The 22,897-nt window shown below is 53.7% G+C and overlaps 3 protein-coding genes across 4 annotated transcripts; 1 reads left to right on the top strand and 2 right to left on the bottom strand.

Annotated features, from left to right (window-relative positions):
• zyg11 (zyg-11 homolog (C. elegans)) lies at positions 1 to 9,898 on the top strand. Of its 2 annotated transcripts, XM_039776564.1 has the most exons (15): positions 1 to 317; positions 2,036 to 2,201; positions 2,278 to 3,032; positions 7,585 to 7,725; positions 7,805 to 7,981; positions 8,063 to 8,127; positions 8,217 to 8,316; positions 8,396 to 8,446; positions 8,530 to 8,691; positions 8,770 to 8,817; positions 8,894 to 9,091; positions 9,163 to 9,215; positions 9,285 to 9,382; positions 9,477 to 9,678; positions 9,763 to 9,898. In XM_039776564.1, the coding sequence occupies exons 1-14, from the start codon at positions 315 to 317 to the stop codon at positions 9,671 to 9,673; spliced, it is 2,214 nt and encodes a 737-aa protein (XP_039632498.1). In that variant the 5' UTR covers positions 1 to 314; the 3' UTR covers positions 9,674 to 9,678; positions 9,763 to 9,898. The 2 variants fall into 2 exon arrangements, with proteins under 2 accessions (XP_039632498.1, XP_039632499.1); XM_039776565.1 differs by lacking the exon at positions 8,770 to 8,817.
• Positions 9,899 to 9,947: 49 nt separating this feature from the next.
• echdc2 (enoyl CoA hydratase domain containing 2) lies at positions 9,948 to 12,198 on the bottom strand. Its single transcript, XM_039776566.1, has 10 exons — positions 11,990 to 12,198; positions 11,775 to 11,842; positions 11,566 to 11,653; positions 11,401 to 11,487; positions 10,773 to 10,865; positions 10,635 to 10,691; positions 10,383 to 10,570; positions 10,260 to 10,310; positions 10,132 to 10,179; positions 9,948 to 10,062 (listed from the first exon to the last, which is right to left on the bottom strand). The coding sequence occupies exons 1-10, from the start codon at positions 12,114 to 12,116 to the stop codon at positions 9,985 to 9,987; spliced, it is 885 nt and encodes a 294-aa protein (XP_039632500.1). The 5' UTR covers positions 12,117 to 12,198; the 3' UTR covers positions 9,948 to 9,984.
• A 2,239-nt stretch (positions 12,199 to 14,437) lies between these two features.
• LOC120543493 (coiled-coil domain-containing protein 190) lies at positions 14,438 to 22,567 on the bottom strand. The gene is made up of 4 exons (XM_039776567.1): positions 22,471 to 22,567; positions 15,184 to 15,380; positions 14,981 to 15,101; positions 14,438 to 14,893 (listed from the first exon to the last, which is right to left on the bottom strand). The coding sequence occupies exons 2-4, from the start codon at positions 15,377 to 15,379 to the stop codon at positions 14,539 to 14,541; spliced, it is 672 nt and encodes a 223-aa protein (XP_039632501.1). The 5' UTR covers position 15,380; positions 22,471 to 22,567; the 3' UTR covers positions 14,438 to 14,538.
• Positions 22,568 to 22,897: the final 330 nt, after the last annotated feature.

Raw genomic sequence — 22,897 nt, 5'->3', positions numbered from 1 at the left:
TGCGCGGCTTCTGTTTTCGGGTTTGTCGGCCTGTTTGTTTACCTGTCGGAGACGCGCGGCGGCGGTGGTGAGCTTGTGGACCGAGTGGACTGCCCTGGACGGACTCAGCAGAAAGAGAGGTGTCGCCGACAGTCGAGGCCGCCGAGAGGCAGAGTGACGGGGCCGCCGCCGACAGACGGACGAGGCCGATAAACGAGCTGCGCAGGGCCGGCTTTGGCATCAGGAGCCCGGGGGAGGAAGCCCGAACGGGTCGAGGGGCTCAGGGCCCAGACGGGAATCGACTGTCCGGACGTGTCTGGCCCGGGAAGCGCAGCATGGTGAGGCTCAATCTGTCGTGCCGGCTCGGACTGTCGCCAATTCTACGCCGCTGCAGGGTCTTTCAAGTCGAGGAGGTCCACTTGGCCACGGCGCAGAGTCAGGTGCCCAGGGACAGACAGAATAACCCCGATGTGATGCCGGGGCGCCCGTAGCGCCTCTGCCGATTTTCGTGTTATCCCTTCGCGAGCTTTCATTTTGCTCGATAATTAACGGCGCTTTTTCATTTTGTTTTCGCGGCTGTGTAAAGTATCGCGCGGTATAAAATAAAGACGCATCGGGGCAGCGAGACGGAATGGGCAAAGTCGGCGCTTGTGAGGGTCTGCGTAGGGAAAGACTGGGAATCACAAAATGCCACCGATCACCGCGCGTTGAAAATGCTGACCTTCTTTAGAATTACCTCGAAGTCCGTTTAAAAAAATGGGTGAACTTCGGCCAGGTCACTGCCGTTTGTGATGACTCAGTAAGTCCCGGGGGTCCCATACCCCCCCTTTCATTAATCCAGAGCCAATGCCCGCCGCGATTCAAATCCTTTTTAATCCGATGCCGCTTTTCACCTCTCGTTTGATTCACAAACACCGAAGTGCTGCGCCAGATGGACGGCTCGGGGTCTTCACCTTCCCATTTGGGTTTTCTTTTTTAATTAATAATAGTAATAATAATGCCCACCAGTGACCACATGGGCTCTTAATATTCTCTAATAAAGTCAATGGCTGGCAGTCACTTTTAATAAGTTTCTTATCTTATAAGAGTGGGAAGGTTCAATGTAAAACCACGGAAATGCCAGCAGGCAATGACAGACCCAACAGGCAAGGTGCCACACCTGCAGAGGGAATCCAGGGCTGGGCCTCAGTCCGTCTCCTCGAGGTTCTTCTCAAGGGGCTCCATGGCAGCAGATGGCACTGCTCTCCATACCCCTCGCCGAAGGTCCTGGCAGGCAGGGTTTCCTCGATTTGGACGTTCGACTTGCCAGTCCTCTCGGGGTCCCTTGTCCCAGGTTAGACCCCGCTCTTCTCCAACGGGCCCCCTGCTGAGTCATTTTGTATTTTTTTAAATTCTCAAGCCCCCCCACCCCAGTTGGTTTTTTCTTTTCTTTTTTTTTTTGTCTTATTTTCCCGTTCCTTTTTTTTGGGGGGGGGGGGTTGCTCCTCCGCTCCGTTCCCCAGAATTCCTTGCCTGAGGTGTTCAGTCCGGGATCCCCGGCGTGCGGCCCCTTGGCTCTCGTGCTCCGGCGATTTCTTTGACCGTTTCTGACCTTTTGGATTTGTGGCCGGTGATGTTTTGTTTGTTGTCCTCTTTTGCGAGTCTTTGGCTTTCTGTTTGAATATTTTGTGACTTTTTGGACTTTTTCTTGTATTTAATAAACAGGAGAGGCGTTGACTTAAGCAGGGTCTATTGGGGTAAATGAGCCCCCCTTGACCTCCTCAGTAATGACGTTTCGGGCTCGGCCTTTGGGCCCTTTGCTATCCCGCCAGCTGGTGTTTTGGTTTTCCTGTCCTCGTTTGTGATCGGACTCTGACCTTTGACCCATCGGCACGTGTAGCGAGGTCGGAGGTGACACGGCCAGGAGAGTAAATCCTGCGATAACGTGCGTTGGGCGGTCGTCTTCACAAAAGCGGCGGAGACCGCACGACTCCAGAGACGTGACTCGGGAAGGCTCCCCCCAGACGGTGGGGCGTCGCAGCGCTGAGTACCCTAACCCTAATCCTTGTCTTCACAGGAGGAGGCCTCGCCCGCACCCCTGGTGGACCTGTGCCTGCTCTTCGTGAGCTCCCACCTGGAGCGCTTCTGCTGGGAACGGCCCGACGGCTCCCTCTGCCTCCGCGACAGCGTCGTCTTCCCGCAGGAGCTCTCCGACCAGCTGCTGCTCAAGATGGCCACCGAGGGTAAGTGGGCACCGTCGGGTCGGGCGTCGCGCCGTGGCCCCTTCTCAGTGACCCTCCTCTCCTCGTCTCTCCCCAGGGCTGCTCAACGACTGCACCGTGGGCATCTTCAGGAGCTGCCAGCACCTCCGCCTGCGACGGGCATGCATCCGCAAGGCGCGCATCTCGGCCGAGGCCTTCCGCAGGGCCTTCTGCCAGCACAAGCTGCTGGAGCTGGACGCCTCGGGGGTGAACGCCGACATCACCATCACGGACATCATCAAGGGCCTGGCCTCCAGCAAGTGGAACGAGGAGTCCCTGCAGCGCCTCGTCCTCAACGGCCTCACCCTGTCGCTGGAGGACCCCTACGAGCGCTGCTTCGGCCGGCTGCGTGGCCTGCGGGCGCTCAGCATCACCAACGTGGACTTCTACAACGAGGACCTGGCGGACGTGTGCTCCCTGCCGGCGCTCGAGTGCCTCGACATCTCCAACACCTCCGTGACGGACATGTCCCCGCTGCTGGCCTGCAAGCGCCTGCGCTCCCTCACCATGCACCAGCTCAAGTGTCTGAAGATGAGCACCTCGCAGGTGCTGGACGTGCTGAGGCGGCTGGAGCCGCTGCAGCACCTGGACATCTCGGACGACAAGCAGTTCACCTCCGACATCGCCGGCCAGCTGCTCGCCGCCCCCGGCATCCTGCCCAACCTGCGCTCGCTGGACGTGTCGGGCCGCAAGCAGGTCACCGACAAGGCCGTCAAGGCCTTTGTGCTCCAGAGGCCCGGCATGCACTTTGTGGGCCTGCTGGCCACCGACGCCGGCTTCAGCGAGCTGCTGTCGGGCGAGGGCGCCCTCAAGGTAAGGGATGGGGGGCTCGTCTCTTCTCATAGCTGCTCCGCACCATTGCCGCTAGTCCTCGCGCTCTTCTTCTTCTTCTTCTTCATGGCCTCTGCCCGCTGTCTTAGGTAGGTGGTGACCCGGGACTTTCAGACCACCAGTTGCGTATTCAGACCTTGTCCCTTCCTGCTCTTCCATTCCATGTCATTGTGCTCTCCGGGCCCCTCGTTAATGATGTGGCTGCCATTTGGTGTCATTTGATGTCACCGTCAGATGTTTCAATGTGTTTGCGTTTGCCCGGCCGCTGAGCCAGTGGTGGTCTGTGTGTGATCCCAATGCCCCAGTGCAGTGACGGGGACATAAAACTGACGTCCTGACTCTCTCTGCTCGTAAGGGACCGCTGGGCGTCCTCTGAACAGAGCAGGCTGTGCCCACCGTGGCCTGGTCCATTTGGGCCCCCTGACCACCCGCTGTCTCTGGCTGGCACAAGAAGGGCTGCCCCCCCTCACCACATCACCCAATTCTGTTAGGCCACAGGCCTTTCAGGTCATATGTGTCCCCATGTGTACTCCCATCATGCTCTTTGGTGTCCTCGCCGTTCGTTTTCTCCTCAGTCAAACCCGACCCCCGCCTCTGCGGACCTCCCGTGTCCCACCTATGGGCAGGTGACATTCCGGCTGGTCCCCAGTGCAGGAATTGAGTAGGAGAACAAAAATAGAACTTGGAAAACTGGCAGACGAATTTAAATGTAAGACGTCCTCCTGTCACAGATAGTACTTGGTGACGTTTACAGTGGGCTTCTCTAACGTCCCCAACACGTAGACACTGGGGGGCTGCTGCCACCTGCTACCACACATCGGCCATTTATGGTGACACGATAAGAGAGAGCGAGGGGTGGCCAGTTGGGGACATCGGTGGGCCACTCGTTATGAAAGATGAGCGCAGAGAGTCAGGACTTTGTGTCCTCATTACCCAGAGTGCTGTGCGGCTCATCCCTTCCATGAGGTGCCCGGTTGTCACATCAGTGGTGGACTCGCCAACCAAGAGCACATGTGGCATCCACAGCTAAGTGCTGATGAAAGTCGGAGAGGACAAAAGAGCCAAGCTGGCATCGCCCGTGACTTTAAGCGGAGGATGGCATGGGTTACTGCCACAGCACGTTAATTAAGGAATTCATGTCACTTTGAGATTGGATGGCGCTGTGCCTTTGCGCTGCCAGTGCATTACTGGGCAGGTGATGGCAATTACTGGCTGGCCACTAATTGCACTGGTGCCAAACTGTTGAAGGAGACCACCATGGCAGGACATGCTTGCAGCAGGCACACTACTAGGCCAGTCTGGTGCCACCTTAACTATGGCTGTTGCTGTGCCAAGCCTTTCAGGCTGTGAGATCTGGGCCTTGTGCCATCTTGGGAATCGGCTTTTGAAAGGGCAAAAGCACTGGAGAACAAAACAGGGTCTGTCCTGGCAGCGGTGAGAGCAGTGCAGACCCCCTCAGTAGGGGGATTCGTTTGTGTTTCAGCATGTTGAGTGGTGCAGGAGAGTGGCAAGGGGGCATCATGCTGGGTGAACACCTAAGTGTGCCTTGGCTATTTGTCTGCCTACAGACCCCTCTCTGTGTTGTTATATAGCGCCTTTCCTATTAGCTGTCTGTGCCTTTGCCATCTATCTGTCTGTCCATCCACCCCTTGCTTGTTTCTCATGGCACCACTGAGTGGCATTCGGGTTCCCAGTGAAACTTTCTTGTCCTCTGCCCGTGTCACACTACGCCGCCATCTGCTCCTCTCAGGAGGGTGTCTTCATGAGTGCATACTGAGACACACTTGGCTCTCGTCTTATGGTGCCCACAATGCCATGCTGGGTGAGATCTTTGACCGCTGCCACAATGACTTGTCAGACATTCTCAAGGCCATCCTCTGGGGCTCTGATTCAGGGGCTCCACTGAGCAGCCAATGATTGACGCAGGTGAGAGTCCCGCCCACCCAAAAGCCTTCTTGGCCCCGCCCACCACCCTGACCTTAGGCTGTTTAATGAGGGCAAAGTGTGGGGTACACCTGGAAATGGGCATGTCATGTGACATAACGGATGGGTAAAGCAAAGGCCACTAAACGTCACCCCACCGTCTGCAGTGTGACTGGCACTCTGGAGGTCACATAAGCGACACCAGGTGTGACTGGCACTCTGCTCTTGATGGCTTCCTTCAGGTCCTCCTCAAGTTAATGGCGAGTGCTCGGTGTTTTCAGGTCATGTGTGATAAAGGACACCTAAGTGACCACGCGAGACTTTTCTGATCTAAAGACCTCCGTTATCCTGCACCAACTGGTACTGTGTGAAAAAGTAACTGCCCCCTAGGTACTTGAGCTCGCAGTCAGCCCTGCTCTCGTCCTCCTCGCTGTCACAGAGGAGCACACGATGCCACAATCAAATGGAATTGTTCAAGAAGAAGGTTCAGTCAGCTGGAAAGGCCTGCCCAAGGCTCGGGGACTCCACCGGACCCCACGGTGGACCATCACCTCCACTTGGAATACCGGCCGGCCTCCCCAGGTGACTCATCAAGAAAGTCACAGAGCGTCCCAAGAGCCTGTAAAGCCACATGAGATGTGCATGTTTATGTCTTCACAATAAGAAGTGGGCTTCACTGGAGAGGAGCGAAGCAGAAGCCACTGCTCACCATGAAGAACGGAGTGCCAGGAAACCTCACGGAGATCCGAGTCCTGGGGGGCCCCTCAGACAGACGAGACAAAAGTGGGACTTTGAGGACCGCAGAAAGCATCCTGAGAAGTTGGAACTTCAGGCCAGCAGTCACTGGGATGGAGGGGATGCGTCACCATCTCTGGACCCGCATGGCGAGCCATAATGGAGCGCTGCATCTTAAAACTTCATCCATGAACTGCAGCTGAAGTGTAGTCGGCAGGCAGCCAACGACGATCTGAAGCACAGCAAACACATCAGAATGACGGAGAAGAAGCTGAACTGAAGTTGTTGACTGGCGTGGCCAAAGTGAAACACGCAGCGCCTGCAATGAGCCCGCCGTTCACACACAACCCACCTACGTTTGTGAAGTAACGCTGATGTGCAAGGAAGAGGGGGCTGCCACTCAGCTGAGGGGCAGACGGTGAATTGGAGGACGATGGCATCGCAGCAAGAGTGGAGCAACCAGCTGAAAGGGGGCACTTACTTTATCACAAACTGTTGACGGCTTTGGGGGTTTTATTTATTTAGTAAACAACATCAAATCGTTTTTGATCACTCTGTTTAACATTAGATTTCGACCTGAAACTATTCAGTAAAATCGAATCACTGGAGGGGGGCAGTTACTTTTGCACAGAGCGCGGCTGCTGTTGGTTGGTGACGCTTAGTGAATGATTGACATGAGGAAAGTGTCACTCTTTTACCCAGGTTCCCTTTGATGTGATGTTCGATTTTCCTTGGGGACATTCTGTGTCAAAAATGTGCCCTTTAGGGCGGAAGGGGGCAAATTCTTTTTCACAGCCCTGGCTGATATGGACTCCGATATGCCACTCTTAGACATGGTGATGTGCCCAGGTGTGTGACATCAGCAGATGCACAGCCAGCATGTAGGTCAGTATAGTGCCAGACTGGGCACCGGGCGCAAGCCTTGGGACTGTAGGGGGCACCAAGTCCCTCATCTTTTTGACCCTTGCAGTACCCACACGATGGCACTGTTATAGGGGTCCTAAACTGTGGTCCGTGTCTAGAGCTGTTGGTCGAGGAGTAGATGAGCATTGGGCTTCTTGTCATTTAAAGATATTTAGAAAGGTAATAAAAGTTGGAGTTGATTGGCGGGCCGTTGAAACGAATGTGCCCTGAGGGGGCACTTAGGGGTCTGCATCTGGCCATGGGTACCACCAAATCTGAATCACAAGGACAGTGAAAAGTGAGGAGGGTCACTTAAATTCAGAAAGTGCCACTTCATCAGTGTGGGCCGAGGGGTTCATGAGGGCAAAGTGTGGTCAGCTGTGGGCATCACATTGCCAGGTTTGTCGAGCAAACCCCTAGATGCCAAACACAGTGGGTGACCTGCACCAATAGGAGACTGGCACTCCCTTTGTAGACCTTTTCATTATCCCCCGTGCCTGCACTGTTCTACTGTGTGCCAGATGAGATGCCCACCCTGCAGCTGAACAGCAGGCGTTAAATAGTGAATTGCTGCGCCAAGGAGGGGACCAGCATGGTGGGCCAGAAGCAGCTGTTGGCCACTAGGTGGCGCTCCCTGCCTCTGAATATGCCAGGGCTGCAGCTCTGGAAGGATCTTGGAAAGCAGACACTGCCCTGTCCTGCCAGCTAGCCTGCCATTTTCAGTAGTAATAGTTCCATGGCAGTCCTGCAGTAATTTTATGGTTTGGGTACACACTGCATGGTGCCAAGGTGGGCAAAGGTTGCCTTCATCCTCACCATATCAGCTATGCTTTAAAAGGAGGGTGGTGGGCGGTGGACACAGTGACTTGGCATAAAGGTGGCAGAGCCTGTTGCTCTGCATGTGGCACCCAAAACCAGGGAAGCAAAGGAAGAGACTGGCACAAAGATGATTAAACTGCTTCTTCCTCTGCAGGTGGCGGGCGAAGCCAATGAGACGCAGATCTGCGAGGCCCTGCGGCGCTACAGCGAGCGGGCATTTTTTGTGCGGGAGGCCCTCTTTCACCTGTTCAGCCTGACCCATGTGATGGACAAGCCTCGGCCGGACATGCTGAAGGTGAGGCATCAGGTGTGCCCGGGTTATGGCCTGAGTGGTACGCCGACTATAACCCTCTCTTGTCATTTGTCTCTTTCAGCTGGTGGTCACTGGCATGAAGAATCACCCACTGAACCTTCACGTGCAGCTGGCGGCCAGCGCCTGTGTCTTCAACCTGACCAAGCAGGATCTGGCCACGGGGATGCCCGTGCGGCTGCTCAGCCAGGTCACTCACTTGCTTCTCGAGGCCATGAGGAACTTCCCAAACCAGCAGCAGGTGGGTACCCTGTTAGCGCCTGGCACAGATCTCACCCCTACCCCTGTGGCCCCTCATGCTCTCTGCTGGTTTGCATTTCAGCTGCAGAAGAACTGTCTCCTGTCCCTGTGCAGTGACCGCATTCTACAGGACATCCCCTTCAACAGGTGAGCCCCCATGAGCATGGCACACACACACACACACACACACACACAGGTTGGCATGGCATTCCTAATTGTGCCTCCTGTCGCTGCAGGTTTGAGGCGGCCAAGCTGGTGATGCAGTGGCTGTGCAACCACGAGGACCAGAACATGCAGAGGATGGCCGTGGCGATCATATCCATCCTGGCGGCCAAGGTATTGCGCGGGCGAGCGGGTCTCGGGTTTAGTGGGGGGCAGCTGACTGTCCACTCACTTCCACTCTCGTGTCTCCCAGCTGTCCACAGAGCAGACGGCCCAGCTGGGAGCAGAGATCTTCATCGTGCGGGTGAGTCTGAGGGGGGTGCCAGCGGTTGGCAACGTTACCAAAGCCTGGCTGTGCCACTCATGGTGCCTGCCTTCCCAATGCAGCAACTCCTACACATCGTGAAGCAGAAGACGAGCCAGAACCTGGTGGACACCACCTTGAAGTTCACGCTGAGTGCCCTCTGGAACCTCACGGACGAGTCGCCCACCACCTGCCGCCACTTCATTGAGAATCAGGGCCTGGAGCTCTTCATGAGGGTTCTTGAGGTGAGTGGGCCAGGCTGGGTGCGGTGTTGGCACCGGAGCAGCTGGCACCTGCTGACTGCCCATCTGTCTTGATTTTAGACTTTCCCCTCCGAGTCCTCCATACAGCAGAAGGTTCTGGGGCTGCTGGTGAGTGACCGCTGAGACTGTCTGACTGGTGCCCCCTATGCCCAGTGTCACCTGACCTTCTTGCCCGTCTTTCCAGAACAACATTGCCGAGGTGAAGGAGCTGCACACCCAGCTGATGTGGAAGAGCTTCATCGACCAGATCGGGGTCCTGTTGCACAGCAGCGAGGTGGAGGTCAGCTACTTCGCAGCAGGCATCATCGCCCACCTCATCTCCCGTGGCGAGCAGGCATGGACCCTCAGCCCAACCCTGCGCACCTTCCTCCTGCAGCAGCTGGTGAGTCTCGCTGGCCCTCGACGGCCTTTGCCCGCTGACCAGCCCGCACCGACTGCCCATTTGTTTTGCAGCACTCCGTCATCCTGACCTGGCCGACGCCCGAGTGCGAGATGGTGGCCTACAGGTGCGTGTGACCTCGTGTGGGTGTGGCCTGTGGTGACTCCGCCCCGCTGACCTCTCCTCTTTCTTGCAGGTCATTTAACCCTTTCTTTCCCCTCCTGGAATGCTTCTCTACACCTGGCGTGCAGTTGTGGGCGGCCTGGGCGATGCAGCACGTGTGCACCAAGAACGGTAGGCGACTGACTGGGGTGGCTAGGTAAGCGGGCGGGCAGGCGGGCTTCTCCTGGGCTCCACGGTCACCCTCTGCGCTCGTGCCCCCCTCCAGCTACCCGCTACTGCAGCATGCTGATCGAGGAAGGTGGGATGCAGCAGCTCCACAGCGTCAAGTCGAACCCCCTGACCCACCTGGACGTGCAGCGCTTGTCCGCCAGCATCTTGGAGAGCCTGGAGAAGTTCATGAGCCGCAGCGGGCAGCCGCCACCGCCATTACATCAGCAGCAGGAGGGCAGAGCTGCACAGTAGGCACGGTGAGCATCTCGAGGTGGGGTCTGCAGCTGCTGTGGGACCCCTGCCTCGGTGCCCCTCTTCACGCTGCTCTTTTGTACTTTCAGGTTCTCTTCGTCTTCCTGGCCGCTGCTGGACACGCACAATCCCCCCCGAGCTGCTCACTACTGCTGGACTCAAGTGCATGTGTCTCGTGAACTGTGTGTGTGTGTGTGGGTGGACAATAAATGTGGACTAAAGCCCCCCGTGGACTCCGACTTGTGTGAGGTGAAGTCCATCATCAGACGCTGGCTTACTCAGATGGCTTTATTAGAACACATGGGTGACTCTCACTGGCCACTGAAGCGGGGGGGCCGTTTCTGCATGAAGGCGGCCATCCCTTCCAGTCTGTCCATTGTGGGTATGACCTGCACGAGGAGGAGGAATTATTAAGACAGCCCGGGGTCCGACCCCCGCTGATGGCACTGCCCACCTACCTGGGCATAGCACATGCCTTCGATGGCCAGTCCGGTCACCAGGTCCACCTGGAATGAGACGAGAGGAGGTCAGTGCAGCTCGGGCATCAAGCCACCAGCCGTCCCCCTCGCCCACCTGTAACTCGTACCTGTGAACCGCCGGTCAGCGCCCGCTTAGCCATGCGCACGGCCACCGGAGCCTGTGGAGAGTGGACAGGGTCAGTCCTGAGGCCCACCTGCGTGCCCTTCAGTGGCGTCGGCCCACAGCTCACCTGAGGGAGGATCTCGCTGGCCAGCAGCAGAGCTTCTCGGTACGCGGCGTCCCCGGCGTCATTCTGTGCCACCGCCTTGTTGACCAGCCCTAGGGCCGCAGCCCGCTGCCCGTCGATTTGTCGGCCGGTGAAGATGAGCTCCTTGGCTTGGCTCAGGCCGATTGTCCGTGGCAGTCGCTGAGTGCCCCCTGCAGAACAGGATGGTCAGACTGGCACAACATTGCCCCCCCTTGTGCCCCTTCACTCTCCTACCTGCACCCGGGAGCAGCCCTCTGGACGTCTCGATCAACCCCAGCTTTGCCGAGAAGGCTGGCAGAAAAATAGGAAGAGTTAGGTGGGTACCAAGCATGGGGGGGGCATTGTGCCCAGATGGGGGTCTGCTGGTCTCACCTGCGGTGCGAATGTCACAGGCCAGTGCCAGCTCCAGGCCTCCTCCCAGAGCATATCCATCCATGGCAGCGATAGTTGGCATGGGCAGCTGTGCTGAGGGGACAAGAGGTGGACTTCAGTGACTGGCATTGGCATGAGCAGTTCATATGCAGGGGGTAGAGTGGCAAACAGTCACTTGGCCCTCTCAGCATGGTAAAAACATTGGTTTGGGATTGCTGGATAACTGGGCTATCACTGGGGCTGATGGCAGTGCCACACTAAGAGTTTTATTCCCCAATACTAAATGTCAGTCTCTAGGAAAACGACAAGGGGGCATCCTCACTGCCATGAAGGCTCATTAAATTTGCACACCCATGTGTTTCTTGGTGAGGGGGGCAACAGCCAATGGGCCCCCATGGTGTGGTAGACGCCCAATGCATGTAAAATGGCAAGAAACTGCTTATAGGCAAATGCCCAAAGTATGCCAATTTAATACCCACAAAAACAGGAAGCAGGTCCATATCAGTTTTTCATAAATGCCAGCTGAATCAGTACCCTGCAGAATGGTGGACAGGTGAGGGACCTGAGTGCCAATCACTCGGACAGTGACAGACACAGAAAATGTCACCAAGCTGTGCTGCATACCCACCAATCTCACTCATGAGTGCCCGCAGTCCGTGCACAAAGAGCTCCACTTCGCTGGGGTCCATCTGTGCCCGCTCCTTCAGGTCGGCACCTGGCAAGAGAGGACAAAGCAGTAGTGGAACATTTGGACAGGAGGTGCCCCCGTTTCAGGACCACAAATCACTGTCACCTGCACAAAAGACCCCTTGGAGTTCGCTCTTGAACAGGACCACCCGCAGCTGGTCATCATGGCGCAGACCATCCACCACACTGGACATCTAACAAAAGGAACAGTGGGGTGAGTGAGGGTGACAGGAACAATAGCGGCCAGCACTGACCAACGACACCGTATCAAGACCACGTGGAGATTTGGCGACTAAAGTGACATCGGCCAGTCACCTGATTGACAAAGGTCGTCCCCAGGGCGTTGCGGGCCGCCGGGCGATTCATGACGACTTCGGCCACTCCTGAAAGAGAACAAAGGTCACAGCAGTTAGAAGTGCCCCCCTTAGCCGTGTCAGTGACGGGCAGCGGGCCACCTGTAGCTGAGTGACACGAGAGGGGGCTGCAGACACAAGACCGGACACGTCGGGCAGCCGAGCGCCGCTACCTACCCTGGTGCGCCCCCTGCAGTCGGTTCAGCCGCACTTCCTCTCCCGCTCCGTGTATCTGCCGAGCTGAGCAAATGCGGGGCACCGCCGACCCCGTCCGTGAAGCCAAAACCCGCAGCCAGGAGGCCATTGTGGCAGTCAGAAGGAAGTGAAGGAGCGAGAAAGGAAACGCAAGGAGCGGGAGGACAGGGCGAGTGGGCGGGGCCGTGGGCGGAGAAGGCGGGGCCACAACAGGCTGCCCGGAAAGATTCCAATCCCCCCCACCACGGGGTCGCTGCCTGCCAGCCGGACATAGCGTGACACTGGCGGATCAGCGCATTGCCAGGTAGGCGGGGCAGTTTGCTTCACTCAGGCACGTGGAAGGAAAGGGCACTTGCACACGAGGAGAACGTGCCAGTGCCACACGGGCTGTGCCAACCTGCCGCCCTCGGGCGCGAGTGATGCCAGCATCACGACGTACAAAGCCGCCCTCACTGACCTGGAGGAAGCAGCGCGCAGGATGGCAGAACTTTTTAATGAGGAAAGAGCCCGCAGCGCCGCTCGTGTGCTGCTTTATAAAAGAAAGGATGTCTGTCTGCTATGGCGCCTAACTGGGCAAGAACCGTCACAGAACCCCGGGGGGTAACCCGAAACAAAACGAGGCGACAAGCAGACCTGCAACGGGGCAACGAAAACGGAGCGGCGACTGGGGAGGGCATTAAAGAAATAGAGAGAGCGAGGGAGAGAGCGCGTGGCGATCACTGATAACCGTGATTGGTAGGACAGGCTGTCAATCACCGCCTTCTGAACTGCAGTCAGCTGCGGGCGGGCGACTGAGGCGCAGAGATGGGTGGCTGGAAAAGGAGCTATATAATAACGGAGGTAGAATTCACGAGCTTACTTAGACCGCCAACCCCCGAAATGAAGCCCTGGCTGCGCCCCTGGATAGTTAGTTAGTTAGTATAGTGTGAAAGGCACTATATAATAGATACAGATATACTGTATATGACAGGCAAAATAGAATAGACAAAAATGTAAGAAGGCACTATATAACCGACAGATAAACAGAAGATGTGAAAGGCTCTTTTTGACACCCACTGCATGCCCTTGGAAACACTGGACATAAGTTCTGGGTCATCCTGGCGCTTCCTGTCTTGCTATATGGTTGCGAGACATGGACGCTACCTGTGACCTGAGACGAAGACTCGACTCCTTCATGTGTGTCTCTCCGGAAAATCCTTGAGTACCGTTGGTTTGACTTTGTGTTGCTCATGGAGTCCTGAATGAGGCACATGACCTGCGTTGTGAGGGAGCGTCAGTTACGGCACTACGGCCATGTGGCACCATTACCCGAGGGTGATCCAGCTCGTAGGACCCTCATTGTTGGGGACCCGAGTGGGTGGACCAGGCCAAGGGGTTGCCCACATAACACCTGGCTGTGGCAGATAGAGGGTGGGACTGGACCTCGTGTCTGCCTGGGGGGTTGCCAACCGGGATCCCGAGTTGTTTCGTCGTGTGGTTTGGTGCGGCACCACGCTGTACCAGTGCAGGCTCCCCAACTTGACTTGGCTTGACTTGACTGCATGCCCAACCTACCTGGACGGGGGTCTCTCTCTAGACTGCCTTTCCTGAGGTTTCTTCCATTTTTACCCTACAAGGTTATTTTTTTGGGAAGTTTTTCCTCTTCTCCTTAGAGAGTCAAGGCTGGGGGGGCTGTCAAAAGGCAGGGCACTCCTTGTGTGATTTTGGGCTTCACAAAATTAAATGGTATTGTATGTGAAATGTACTATAAAATACATTAATAGATGTGAAAGGCGCTATATAACAGATATACAGGGTGGGAGCGGGGGGTCTGCAGGCTCGTCCTTCATGTAGCGCCTTTCAACACCAGATGCTCATTCCAAGTTCCCGTCTCACTCTGTTTGCCTTCAGCTGGCACTGGCGCTGTGGATGACGAGTCGTGTCGTGTCACTGGGTGCCAACTTCATTCCCCAAGCCCCTCTTTGCAGGTCATTCTGGGAAGTTTATTCCGCAGCTCTTATGCACAGTTTGCTCTTCCTGTGCCAGGCGCTATATAAGATGACAAGGAGCTTCTTGGCTCTTTTCCTTCCTAACACAATTTGCTTTAAACACCCAAAGTGCTGTTGACTGCTCTCTGAGGGCACCCAAAGGTAATGTTGCTGGCACCTCCACCCACGCAGCTGTGACACGAATGAGCTTGTTTAGCCCTGTATGTTGTTGGGGGGGTCCCCACATGGGCTCATGGGCAGTAGCACTCTGTGAGCTTTGTGCCCCCCCCACCTCAGATCACCAAAAAGTTATTAGATGGCACAGAAATCCCATTCGCCAGGAGTAAGTGTGCCCCCCATTCAGTCCACAGCCCTCTGAATTGCTCACAGTGCTGTGCTTGTTTTCTGGTGCCAGCTGCCAGGCTGGGCAGAGGAGCACTTCAGCTGAAATGCCAACTACAGGTGCCATCAGTCATCTTTATTGTTTATAAAGGAACAAAGCAGAATGTAAAGACTCAAATCGCCCATCTCACCAACACTCAGCTGCCCATTGTGTCCCATAGTTCATCTGTTGCCATCACTGGGTGGTTGGTTCACAGGACTTTGCCCCCTCTGGAATATCTGCTGCATGGTCAGCTCTCGCTCCGACTCCAGTGGGCGCCTGTGGCGGATGTAGCGGGCTTTGCGGGCCTCACGTAGGGCCTCGGAGAAGCTGGGCAGGACGTGGATGGTACGCAGGTGGCCGTCGGGCGCCATGACATTGGGGTCAAAGCTCAGGCTGCTGACAGGTGATGAGGGCTCTGACCGGACTTCCTGTAGAACCTCCGAGTCGCTGGTGCCCTCCTCATGCCCAGCGCTGTCTGTCTCGGGCTCCGCCTTCCCTGGGTTGATGAACTCTTCGACCCGGGCCTGCAGGGACCTAAAGGTGCAGAGGAAAAACACCCAATGAGATGGCAGCGTAGCGGCAGACAAGGAGGCTTATGGGCCAAGCTGATGAGGAGCTTACCTGTTGGCACTGCTATTAGTTCTGGGTACAGAAGCCTGAGTGCCAGCCAGCGAGGCCCGCACGTGCTGGCGCTGCAGAGGCTGGGTGCCCGGGGTGCAGCTGCTCTTTCCACTCACAGTGCCTGCAGCAGGAAAATTGAATGTCAGCTGGCATGATGCCAGTCACCCACTGAATTGGCGCCCACCACTGGCACTTGGACTCACCCTTTTTGAGGCGCCGCAGGTCCTGCTGGACGTGTTTCTGCTCACGCAGCATGTTGTTGAGGTGGTAAAGCCGGGCATCCTCCAGCTGCTGCAGCCCATTTGCCAGACGAGCCTGTGCCTGACGGGCATCCCGCTGCTCACCATCAAAACGTCGTGTCAGCCCATCATTAGTGTTCTTGCCACGTGAGCGCTGCATTCTGGGAAACAAAGCCAAATAGACGTGAGGTCGAACTTACTTGATGTAGCGCCTTTCGTCAGGGCCAGGGTGAGCCAGTGCACAGCAGAACTGCTACTGTTGAATTTCCAGTGTTACTCATCAACACCATTTATTTCATACAAACAGTAACTCAAAGTGCTTTACATAATGAAGAACAGAAAATAAAAGACAATAAGAAAACAAAATAAGTCAACATTAATTAACATCGAATAAGAGTGAGGTGGTCCAATGGCCGGGGGGACAGAAAAAACAAAAAAAAAACTCCAGGCGGCCGGAGAAAAAAATAAAATCTGTGGGGATTCCAGACCACGAGACCCCCTGACCAGACCCCTCTGGGCATTCTACCTAACGTAAATGAAACAGTCCTCTGTGGGTTTAGGGCTCTCACGGACGGACTTGATGATGATGATGGTCATGTAGACCTCTGCCTTTTAGTCCATCATTGTTGGAGCATCAGGATGCTTTGAGTAGGTGGAGGTGGCGCAGGCAAAAGAAACAGAAGAGAGAGTTGGGGTCAGTCCGGAGTTTAGAGCCACCATGAATTGTCATTACGATGAACTGAACATCATGTCAGAGTTGACTCCAGTGTTCATTAAAATGTCCTTCACACCGACATAGTTAACAGTCACCGGTAAGTGAGTTCTTTCATTGTGTCCAATCAGAAAACACTGGCGAGAAGTTAAATGAAGCTCCTCCCATTCATTGGGCGGGAAGACAAGTTCTGAGGCAGGTGAAATAATCCGTACGTCGATTGGTTGTTGCTTTCATTTATGGTTTTATGAAGAAGTGCGTACAACTTGTTGGGAGATTTGCTGCACGTACCTTCCTAGTTGAAATAGTTCATTGTTATCGTGCTTCTCTTTTAGACGCCATTTTACGATTCTGAAGAGCACCACACGAGGTCAATGCCTTAAAACAGAGCACCCTGGTCATTTTATATCAGCTGTCATGAACTTCATTTATTTCTTTCGACCTGTTTTCTCCATAACTTAAATTACGCAGTAATCCACCGTTAACTTTGAATAGTATTACAATTCCAGTACTTGTCTGTGCCTCTATTTTATATCGAGCAGGTTTTCGTGGCTTCTTTTAACGCCAGGCGAGGTACGTTTGTCTAGCGGACAGCACTGAAGCAGGCGTGAAAACGGCGTAAAGACCGGCCTTCCGTTTTAAATTTGCATGTAAAGTGCGTGTTTGTGTAGCGAGTGTGTTACGAGAAATCCGTTTAACTGGCATATAACGTGACGTGGCCGGTTGGAAAAGTCCTGTGTGCTGGTCGCGAACGTCTCGTGTCCAAGAGCCGTGTATGTGACGTCATGGAAGTTAAAAGAGAAAACGCGAATCCACGGAGCTCTAAGAGATCTTCTTTTATGTCGGGCATACGCGCTCTTTATTTTAAACGCCAGTTGTTCTCATTTTGTGCGTTTTTACTGTCGCTCATTCAGGCGTAAGACATGCTTGTTAAAGTTCAGTTCTGGAACTCCTCAAGATGGGTTTACAAATGTGGACTTCATAAATGAGCGTAAGTTTCATATCTGATTGGAGTTCTTTGCTGTAGAACTCGGAGTCCTTTTCATTCTTCATGTTTTAGTTCACAAGAAATTGGGACAGCACTTCGTATTCATGATGACACTGAACGTGACGTTGAGGAGGACATCCTACACGATTCACTTCAAGCACAACCTGACATGATGTTAACAGTCCGAGACTACAATGCTGGTCGGTTTGCTCCTCTTCTCTTTCGTTTTTTCATATCCTCATTTTGCCTTCCAGAATTGCAGATGGTTTCCTCCCACAATCCAAAGGCATGCAGCTTAGGTGGATTGGCGATTCTAAATTGGCCCTGTGGTGGGTTGGCACCCTGCCCAGGATTGGTTCCTGCCTCGTGCCCTGTGTTGGCTGGGGTTGGCTCCAGCAGACCCCCGTGACCCTGTATGCGGATTCAGCGGGTTAGAAAATGGATGGATGGATGGATGGATTGCAGATGTTCGCTCCAGAGAGCCGTTCCTGCGCTGATACTTTGGTGCAGGTCACTTGATGAACGGCTAGATAAGGACAAACACCGGAGCATCCGGCCAACCGGTCCAAAACAATGAGAAGATTCAGCAGCTGCCGCCAAAGAGGTTTTAAATTTGATGTCTGCATTGCATTTGCTTTTTTTGTCGATCCTTTATTAATCCCAAGGGTAATCCTACAGCATGTCTTGCTCTGTTTGTTCGCATTGTCCATTTTGTGCCCTTTAGTTCTAACGTTGGTCTCTCTCTACATTTGTAGAAGTCACTTAAAGTCTCTATTGTTAGTCACATCTACTCGGTTCACAGCTTTAAATACTGAATTCAGAACTCGTGTATCGGAGTTGTTTTGAAGGTCGGCCTTAAACCACAAAGCCGGTGGCGATGCCATACTTGCGGGTCCACAAACACTCTGACAAGTGAGACCAGGCGTGTTCTTGTCGACATACTGGTTGGACACATGGTGGAGGTGCATGGCCAAGTCCATTTAGTTTGATCTCAATTTAACGTTTAATATTCCCATACTGAATTACATAATCACGCAGTCCGGCCGTATTTTGGGATGTGCCAGCTGTTGATCTTCAAAATGCTGACTGAATCCACCTTTCTTTTGAAGTCCTTTCAATCATTTTAAGGCGGATTCCTACACAGAACCAAAGAGCGCAGCCTGCCTTTGATATTCCAGCATCGCCAGATCCGTACTCCACGAAGGCCCATGTGAGTGAGTGAGTGAGTGTACTGGTTTTGAACTCTCTTGTGTATTTCACTTTGAAGGGAATCTTTTGTCTCTTAATTGTGCAGCAGCACCTCCATGATGTTGACGGCGGACCTGGCGACTAAAGATGGTGCAGAGCAATACATCTCGTCGTATTGGGAGGACCTTCCTTGAAGAAGACGCAGTGACAGCGGCCATCGCCATACTTCAGATCTTCTTTAAGATGAAGGAGACGTTCCATAACAGACATGGACTTGTCCACGACCCAGATAAGACCGTAGATATTCTGAAAACCTTTCACCCACCTTTTAGACACCAAAGGGGACTGGCAGGCTTATCCAGCGATTGGCATGTTGTGAAATTAACTGGTGGTCCTGATATGCAAGTTTTTGGTGCTTTTAAAGGTTAACTAAGACTTCACAGTCCTCTTCAACCCTGAAACCGCTGATAAAGACATTGCTGGGAACGCCAGGAATCGCTGAGGAAGCCATGGGCTTGACTTTAACTCCTGCTGTGCGTCCCTCATGTCATCAGCAAGAAAACAGACAATCGGTGACGACAATGGCAGTGAGTTGTATTTGTGTATACGATTACCTTGTTATTATATCAGAAACAAAGATTTTATTAGGCTTTGGTTATAAGACCTGTGTGGCAACAAATGTAGAAGATGGGTTACGGCTCATTCTTCATTAATTCATCGCCGTTCTTGTCAGAATGGGACAGTGACTTGGCCGCTCTGCTGTTACTCGTTCATCTCCATCCACCTCGACTGGGAGGCAAGACAACCAACTGCCACATCAGTGCTGCTGATCGCCATGCTGTGCGTCGTAAGGTAATGGCGTGTGTGAAGTGCATTTGTAGATCCGTGTTCTTAGTACGCCTAGTTGATTATTAATGTAATGCTTTCTTGTACCTTTATAGTCTTACATTGACGAGCCTGTTCAGCAAAGAGAAGGACGGCAGCCATACCTGCTTGCTGTAGGAAGAAGCCAAGACCAGACTGACAACTTTTATGTAGTCCTTCACAAGAATCTCATCCCCTGTCGGGTGGTTGGTTCCCTTTTCACAGCTCACTCGGATTTTAATTTAACATCTGACTGGACTCGTAAACTTCTACACCATTGATGTAGGCAGGACGAGAGTCCTCGAGAGTAAGAGAGCTTCACGCTGACCGACTGACTGACTGACTGACCGACCGACTGACCGACTGACTGATATTTGACAACTATGGCAGATGACTGCATGGATGTGCTGCTTCTCCACTGTTTGATGTCAACTTCTACTGGATTTCTGTCCGAGTGGAATTACTGACAGGAAGTTATTGGAGTCGTATTTAGTCAAATCTAAAATGTTGTTTGTATTGTCGACATTCTGAGGACATTTTCATATTAATTCAGATTTTTTATTTATTTATTTTTTGCTCAATAAAAGTAAAGTATGTGTAGATTTGATTTATTAACATTTTTAAACCCTTAACACAAGAAATATATAACTGGAATTCTTTTGTCCAGAAATGTTACTAAAATGTCAACGTGTTAGACTTTTAAATGTGTATTCCAGTGGATGCACTGCTCAGAGTTTGCCTTCACTCTTCACTTGTATGATGAGCTGCCACTCGGTGTTCAATCTGCACAGTCACAGTTTTGTGTCCACTCTTTGTAGATCTGAGTCACACTGGTACGGTGTTAACCCTAACCCTAACCCTAACACTAACCCTAACCCTAACCCTAACCCTAACCCTAACACTAACACTAACCCTAATCCGAGTTAGTGACTTACTAAAGGTGAAACGTTTTGTCAGGAGAGTGAGAGTTTAAACGACACTAGCGCGAGTTTTTTATTTAACACGAACAGAGCAGATTGAACAACACTGAGACAGAGTTACGTTAACACTGGGCACAAAGAATTCTAGAAACACTTACAGAGGTGACTTTACTGTGTGGGTATTAAGTGGGCACACTGACAGTCGGCTGGGTACCATTAGGGGGCAGCACCAGAAAGCAGCCATGTGTTAGGACCGTCAGTAAGCACTCCTGTGATCCAATCAGATTGGTCCGAGTTTTATATAGCGCCTTTCTCAGCTGCAGCCTCCATAAGGCCCTTGAATCAAGGATGAGCTGGGTGGTCTTACTGCACTTAGTGTCACTTAGGGGATGAGAGGCTCTACTGTCATTAGCAGAGCTTCATGTTATATAGCGCCTTTCACAGATCTGAACAGTAATTGGTGGTATTGCCAGCTGTGTGGTGTGACCCCCACCTGCTGATCACAAAGACCACAAGACCAAATGCCACATATGCCAACACAACCTCGCAGGCCCACACACATCCGCTAGTTGGCAGCGGGAGGAGTGGCAGTCAACAGCAGCCACCTGAGGACATGTTGATGGACAAGCTGCCAAGTTCAAGAAAGATGGGGGAGGGGGCATCAGAGGATGAGGAGGCTGACCAATGAAATGGCAGGCCAAGCAGGTGACAGGGACAATGACAGGTCACTAGTGTTGAGGTGCCTGACAACAAGGATGAAATGTTGACCACAACTGGGACATCACTGAGTGGTCAAAGAACACATCGACAAACCTGGTGGGCACACCATCTGAGGAGGAGGAGGAGGAGGAGATGGTCTAGTGGCATTGGCAGGCTTGGGACCCCCTGAAGTGTCATGGCGAAAGGGATGGAGAAGATCCAACTGGAAATCCTAGGATATTGGACAGTGGTGATGCAGCCTCGAGTCTGGCACACTAATCTGGTGGTCCTCATTTTACAAAGGCTGACACTTCTCAGCCGGGACCATACTGGACTGGAGACTCCGTCCAGTGATTGAGCCAAACGCACCAGTGGGGGTGCCATGCTGGCAATGGAGCAGGAGACCAGCACTTGGACCTTCTACAGACACACACACGAGTCACATGCTCAACAGCAGGGTCTTTCAGACTCTCCAATATTTTTGTGTTCTGGTGCTGCTGCTTGGCACCATTTTGGGTTGGTGACGGTGACATTCAATTCTCATCCAGTTGGCTATTTCCATGGGTGTGACAGTGAGAGCCAACTGGGCCTCAGCGACTTTATTATTATTCTTCTTCTTCTTGAAGTTTAAATCTGCTCCAACGGGGCTCTCACTTTACTCAGTGTGCCCCTACTGGTTGGCGCCCAGTATTGCAATGTAAAAGTGCCAGGCTCAAAGTCCCTCCGATGTATTCTCCATATGCCCCTCTGGAGTGGCGCTATATAAAATGGCCAGGCGACCTCCAAGTAGGAAAGCAATTGTACTTAGACGGCGATCACCTAGAAAGGTGCTATATAAGACCCAAACAGAGAAATGCAGACTGTGAGCTCCATAAATAGTGAAGGCCTGACGTTAATCGGGCACGACCTCCGCCCCTTGCCCTCGGCCGCCCCAGGCGGGGGTTCCACTGAGTATATCCGCCGGTCAGAAGACCCGTCACTGGGGTACTCGGATTTTATTACGATCAGGTACATTGGCCGAGGTGTTGTAGATCGGGCCGATGTGTGGGCGTCATTAGCGAGTGGACTGGGCTGTAATAAGAGCCTTTCCTCGTCGTATCCTCTGTACGCTGAAAGGGCGCCTTATATTCGGGACCCCCTGTCCATGACCGGCCGTTTGAATGGCAGAACGAGAGACGAACAGCGCGTGGCTTAACGGCTCCGACCGAGGACCGCACACCAGCCGGGCTGCCCGTTCAGGACACACGGGAGGTTAGGAACGCCTGTGGCCGCAGGGACATGGCTGCTGTTGCCACGACGGCCACCCACCGTCTGTGCGGCTCTCACTGTGTCCCCTTTGTCTGAACGGGTTTATCCACGGGAGCTCCCGTTTTCTTCCTCTGCTTAATAAAAATAATAATTCTTTATATTTATATTGTTATTTCCCAATGACAGGCGGATTGGACAGCAACGGGTGCGCCGCCGCCCCGTCCAGGGTGTTCTGCTTGGCTCCCTAAAGCTCTGAAATTCTGGACGGATGCGCGACTCTTTAAATGTCGCCGTTTACTTGAGACTTTGATTCGCCGCCTGAAGCCCCTCCGTTGACTCGGTTTGTGATCCTGAACGAGCGCTGACAGTGAAACTGCACCATGACGGTAATGCGGTGGTGGTCGCTCCGGGAAGGCGCTATATAACATAAAGACTTTTTTCACTTTGCTGCCCCTTAAAGTCCGTCGTGCTCAGCAGGGTTTGCTGCCCGTCGCCGCTCGCTCGTCCCCGCTGTTCAGTCCTTTGTGCCCACACATTGAAGAGCCTCAACCGGCCCAACCCCCCCATACTCCTGCGCCCCTTCTTTTTCGTGACCCCCATATAAACCCCCCTATACTCAACCCCACACGCACCTCGACTCTCTCGGCTCTTCAGATCTGCGCCGCCTCACCGCATCTTCCTCCTGCCAAAATCACAGCAGTCCAGCCGAGCCCGCGGAGTGGGCGTGTCCGCCACTCGTCTAGCCCCTCCCAATACCCCTCGTGCTTCGGGGAGTGCGCGTGTCTGTGTTAGTCGGGGGTGCTGTGGGTTGGTGCTTTTTTGAGCCATTCTTGGAGCGAAGGGTGGGGTGGTATATGGGCACGCGGGCACAGATGCGGGTCACAAAGTCTGCCGTGTTGGACATCACAGCAGCTGCTGCTCTGCGGTGCCCCCCCTCATCCGCGCCCTCCACGTTTGGCAGCGGGTGATGAGCACGTTTGTCGTGTCCCAGGGAGCAGCGCTGTCCCGTCTCCAAGGGGCCCGTAGCGGGAGGCACACAACAAGAAGACAATAGAGCGC

Source organism: Polypterus senegalus, chromosome 14, assembly GCF_016835505.1.
Source record: "Polypterus senegalus isolate Bchr_013 chromosome 14, ASM1683550v1, whole genome shotgun sequence".
NCBI classification, from domain to species: Eukaryota; Metazoa; Chordata; class Cladistia; order Polypteriformes; family Polypteridae; genus Polypterus; species Polypterus senegalus.
Note: the sequence above shows the minus strand (reverse complement) of the source record. Positions and strands in the feature narration are given on the sequence as shown.